General features: G+C 45.1%; 1 protein-coding gene across 1 annotated transcript; it reads right to left on the bottom strand.

Moving 5' to 3' along the window:
* Window positions 1-2,759: 2,759 nt before the first annotated feature.
* Window positions 2,760-3,995, bottom strand: htr1b (5-hydroxytryptamine (serotonin) receptor 1B; the record flags this gene model as incomplete). The annotated part of the gene is made up of 1 exon (XM_084569777.1): window positions 2,760-3,995. The coding sequence occupies exon 1, from the start codon at window positions 3,891-3,893 to the stop codon at window positions 2,760-2,762; it is 1,134 nt and encodes a 377-aa protein (XP_084425903.1). The 5' UTR covers window positions 3,894-3,995.
* Window positions 3,996-5,334: the final 1,339 nt, after the last annotated feature.

Genomic DNA, 5,334 nt, shown 5'->3' with positions numbered 1-5,334 from the left:
GCATGAGTCATGCAACACTTGGTTGGATACACAGAATCGTAAGCCCTGCTTGTTAAACACCAACAATCATCTAGCATGAAAGATTTATATGATTCATTATCAGTCAGCTTTGTACCAGCTTCTCCCTGCTTTCGGGTGATGTCTGCAGTGCATGCATCTGTGCTACAGGGGACTGTGTGTGCAATGAGATGAAAACTCTACTAAGTTACAGATCGAAGTCGGGTTACAGGTCTTGGGTAGTGCTACTGCATTTAGTGGAAAAATGTTGGATAAATCCTTTGCAGAGAGCTCAATAAAGTCTGTTAAATTAAGGGATGTCACTTACATCAGTATTGGTAGGGAAGGAAAAAACTATGAGAAAAAAAATCTGGAGGTGTGAGGAGACAAGTTTGCTTACCAGATTTATGTAACCTGCTCCTCTTCTCTGCTTGAGGATGGTTTCTTGACACTGCATCAGACCCTAACTTAACACAGATCCACCAAGACAGCCCGGCTAACCAGCCTGCTGTCAAGCCGGATTGCAGGTAGGTTCTGTTAGATAGATTTTGAAAATAGTTTTGACTGTCCATCTTGAGTCTGACGAGAGCATAAGCGTGTAGCTTACGGAGACAAAAATGACAGCTCCCACTGCAATCGGGAGAGCACACGACATGCACTACCTGCAAAAGTAATAACCACACAGACTGTGCCCAAACGGGATGTAACAGATGACGAGAAACACAGCAGAACATAATATCCTGTGTTTGTGTTGCCGGTCGAAGATCATGCAGGCGCAAGCCCTCAAAACATCCACTTGGAAGCAGCTTCTCCTTTTACTTTATTGCAGAGCTATGCACCATAAACCAAATCAAATAGACACAGCATCACCTCCTGCTGCTGCATTCAATAATAAACTGTCTGCACGAAGTCTGATCCTGTTATTCGCGTTAAAGAGGGATAGCCAGATGTTTCTTTGTTTAAATCCAATACTCACAAGGAAAGGTGCATGACAGAAACACAAATATAATGTGAAAACTACAGCACAGTATTTATGTGTATCATGTCAAAAGAAATCACCACTTATTCAGACTTTAACATGTCTGTAACTGATAATGATTTAAATTGCTCAAGTGCAGTCCTCGTGCACGCATGACAAACCATACGAAGACTCACGTATGGAAAGTAAGGGCGTGTGTGTGTTTCAGTACGTGTTGACAATATGAGTGCTCCCCTCTGCGTGTGTGAAGTACACTTTTAAGAGGATAGCCCACTCTCTTTCTCATCACTTATTGAGCTGACACCCTCAGAGCGTCCTCCTCGGTCTGCAGGGAGACAGCAGTGATGCTGAAAGGATAGGAAGATGGTGAAGAGTTCAAACGAAAGTGAGAATCACAGCTACAACTCAAGTCTCGTAGGGAACACACACGAGGAGGAAGTCTTATGAAATGACATGGATACTTCTAATTTAATCTCCTGAGAGTGCAAGAGACTAAACAGGCCGTTATAGTGATGTTAGTCTCTCAGTGGTTCATTCAACATCCCAACAAAAGTGAAAGAAATATGGATTTACTCCTGATCTTGACTTAAAAACTCATACAGAACAGTTACACCGGACAAACACTTGAAAGCCTTTATTGCACAGCGTCTCTGTATATGAACAAATCATTTCCTAGAACAACACATTTTTATTCCACACAAAGCCGGAACAAATCCTCCGCACTGTTAATCTCCGCAGGCCCGGACTCTCGCACTGAAACCAATCTCTGCGGCCATGAGATGGCAAACCGCGTGACACATGGAGGTAACATGCTGCAGATACAGATTTAATGTAGCAGCAAACAGACCCACGCGCACACAGTAAAACAAGGCGATGTTTGTTCAGCAAAATTGAACTTATCATGAGCGCACGGCTCTGCTGGGTAAATATCAGCCGCAGTTTCTTTGTTTGACGCTGATACTGTGTGAATCTTTTTCTCCGTGCCCGGCTCAGCAAGCAGAGGTTTGACTCTGTTTTCCAACCCGCATGAATATGCCTCTTTTAGAACAAGGTGACATGGATAGCAGCGAGCAGTCTATGGCTGTAATCAAAATATATACCTATGTTTATTTTTCCATGAGTAAAAAAAAAAAAAAAAAAAAGATTTCTTATTTGTACACATGTTGCAAATAAAAGGATCACCCAGTATATATGTATGACTTACACATTCGTGACAGATGTTAACATGATTCCTGCTGCTTACCCTGTTTATTGGGTCAGTTATGCCATGGGAATAACGCAGTGTGCTCTGCATGCTGTACTATCTATAGAGAACCACTCAACACACCATTTCCTCCTCCTGCAAAGCAAATATGCCAATCAAAATGAGCTTATACAGGATTCAGTGATGTGTGAATGGTTCTACTCCATCACTATCCAAAATGTCCATATTCACTAATCAGCTTCAAACTATATATTTTAATATGAGCAATCATGTTAAACGCATTTTACGCATTCATCATGTCATATCCGGATATATATATATATATATATATATAATATATACATAATATATATATATATATATTATATATGTATAATATGGGAGAATGCCTTTCCTAAAACTGCATTTTTTTAACTGAGCCAAATAAAAGATGAATAATTGTTTCTTTCCCATGCGCAGTCTCAGAAAATGTCATGATTTGTAGAATTGTTTTCACCCAGCATTGTCACGTTTAGTTCAAAACTCATATTAAAAAATAAACACATATAAATAAATCTTTCTGGACACGGAATGGACAGTTCACGACCTGCAGCATCTGAAGCGCACAAGTTTGTGAAAAGCCTTCTTGAAGTCCTCGTTGGACATGGTGTATATGATCGGGTTGATGAGGGAATTCAGGTATCCCAGCCAGGTGAAGAAGTCAAACAACTCGGGTTTCAAACATGTCTCACACGTGGCCACCAGCAAGGTGTATATGAAAAACGGAAGCCAGCAAACGATGTAAGCGCCGAGGATTATCCCCAAAGTCTTCGTCGCTTTTCTCTCTCTGGCTGCCGAGATCCGCTTTTTCTCCAAAAGCGCGTCCGAGACCGTGACTTTCACCTGGTTCTCGCTTGTTGAAGACCCCGTGTCGCTGGACGGGGTGTCGTGTCTCCCGCAGTGCATAGAGGTTGTGGACGCCACGGATCCTGGGGAGTTGGTGACCAGGTGCGCCGAGGTGAGTCTCTTCCCCACTTTCTTCGGGGACTGCTTCAGGATGCGCTTCCGAGCCTCCACGTATATCCGTCCGTAGAGGACAATCAGTAACAAGGTGGGGATGTAGAAAGCCCCAAAAGTGGAGTAGATGGTGTAGAAAATGTGATCCGTGTTGACGCTGCAGCTGGTCAGCTCCTCCGCCTTCACCTGCCTCCAGAAAAGAGGCGGCAGGGAGATGGAGATGGCGATGACCCACGCTGTGGCCACCATCCCGGCCGCGCGTCCCGTCGTGCGCTTTTTGGAGTACTCCACCGCGTCCGTGATGGCCCAGTACCTATCCAAGGCGATTACGCACAGATGGAGGATGGACGCGGTGCAGCACGTTATGTCCGAGGACAGCCAGATGTCGCAGACGATCTGGCCGAGGGTCCAGGTGTGGATCACCGTGTACAGGACGCATATGGGCATCACCAGAATAGACACCAGGAGGTCGGTGACGGCCAGAGAGGCGATCAGAAAGTTCGCGGGAGTTTGCAGTTTCTTCGACTGTGAAATTGTTGCAATGACGAAGGCGTTCGATAAAGTGGTGGCTAGTGTGATAACAGAGAGAAGCACAGCCAGGCTGATCTGATAGACGAGGCTCTCTGCGCTCTCATCCACAGCCGGTGCTCCTGTAATGGAACTGTCGTTTGTGGTGTTCAGCGGCAGAGTTGGCTCGACTTGGCCGGAGAGCTCCATCACTTTTGGTCACTTTTTGGCACGTTTCATTTCACACTCTGATGTCTGATATCTCAGGCGCCCTTTCTCTCTCTCGGTGAACGTCGTCCTTACCCGTGCCATCCGGTCCTTTCTTTCCCATTTTCTTCTCTTGCGTCAGGTTTTAACATGCAGGTGGACAAACGTGGACGCAAATATCCATCCATCGCAGGGATTCAAACTTTTCCGCCTTTTAGCCATAAAAGAAAACTTCCTAAGTGGGACTGCGCTCAACAAATGAGAACAGGCGAGGTTTCTGTGAATATGTTGAGCGGTGCGTCCTGATGCCCCAACATCTGGGTAGATGCCACAGATAATCCGCATGTAGGGCAGAAGTTCTCCAGAGCTGTGCCTCCTCGGGCCCCTTGTGGTTGAATGGAGAGCCAACCCAAAGTCTCGGTTTTATACAGACTCTGACATCAAACCAGCACCGCTGATCACAGCCTTGTTTTTTTTTTCTTTTTACCTCCCTCTCTCCTGAAGAGTAGGCTATCTGCTGGGTCATAGTGCTCAGAGTGTCTCATCTGTCATCAACTGTATTCAACTGAAAGCTGTTGCCACTCTAACATACAGGTGCCACATGCCTAAATACTGTAAGGAAACTAATAATGGCAAAACCAGTGTTTGACATTACAGATCCACCGTGAACCTCTACCCTTTCAATAAGCTATAAATGCTGCATCAAGAAACATTAAGGCAGTGACAACCATATTTCTTTCAGTAGGTGTGGACTGAATATAAAGATGGACGAACCTTTCCGTGACGTCGTCCATAGGATTTCCCGAAGAGAGGTTTTGAAGCTCAGTGAGGGTGACACGGTTGTCGTCATCTTGGAAAGCACCTGACTTCGCCTAAAGCTGGGGACACACAACACAACTTTCAAAGTCGTTACAGATTTTGAAAAGACTAATGGTGCACACTAACAGACTGGCTTCAGCAGATTTTTGTATGACCACTGAAAGACTGGGGATCACACACATAATCACCTGACTACATGATTTGTCAAACCAACCTAAGCCAAATGAACGCTTCAAACTTTCGTGCAAACTCTTGCAAAGGCAGCAGTTGTGGTATGCACTGCAACCAACATTATATAAATGCTCCTGCCACAATTCGATTAATCTCTCCTTAATTTCTTTGATGCAGGTTTGCATCAAGAAATAGTTGTTTTGATATTCCCGCTGCTCCCCATGATCTTCCGGCGCTACTTCCTGTGTCCCACTCTCTGTTTTCCATTGGCCGTTGGCTGCACGTGTTTGCAGTTGGGTCAGTGAACAGTATACGCTGCCAGATTTGGCTCAAAAAATTGAAATTGAGGTCGGGTCGGGTTGAACTGAGGTCGGGTCGGGTCGGGTCGGGTCTGTTCTCCTAACGTGGCCGTAGATTTGCTTCCTCACCCCTTAACCCCCTACCACACTAACAG

Source organism: Chelon labrosus, assembly GCF_963514085.1.
Source record: "Chelon labrosus genome assembly, chromosome: 20".
NCBI classification, from domain to species: domain Eukaryota; kingdom Metazoa; phylum Chordata; class Actinopteri; order Mugiliformes; family Mugilidae; genus Chelon; species Chelon labrosus.
The sequence above is the reverse complement of the archived record's forward strand: the minus strand, read 5'-3'. Positions and strand labels throughout refer to the sequence as shown.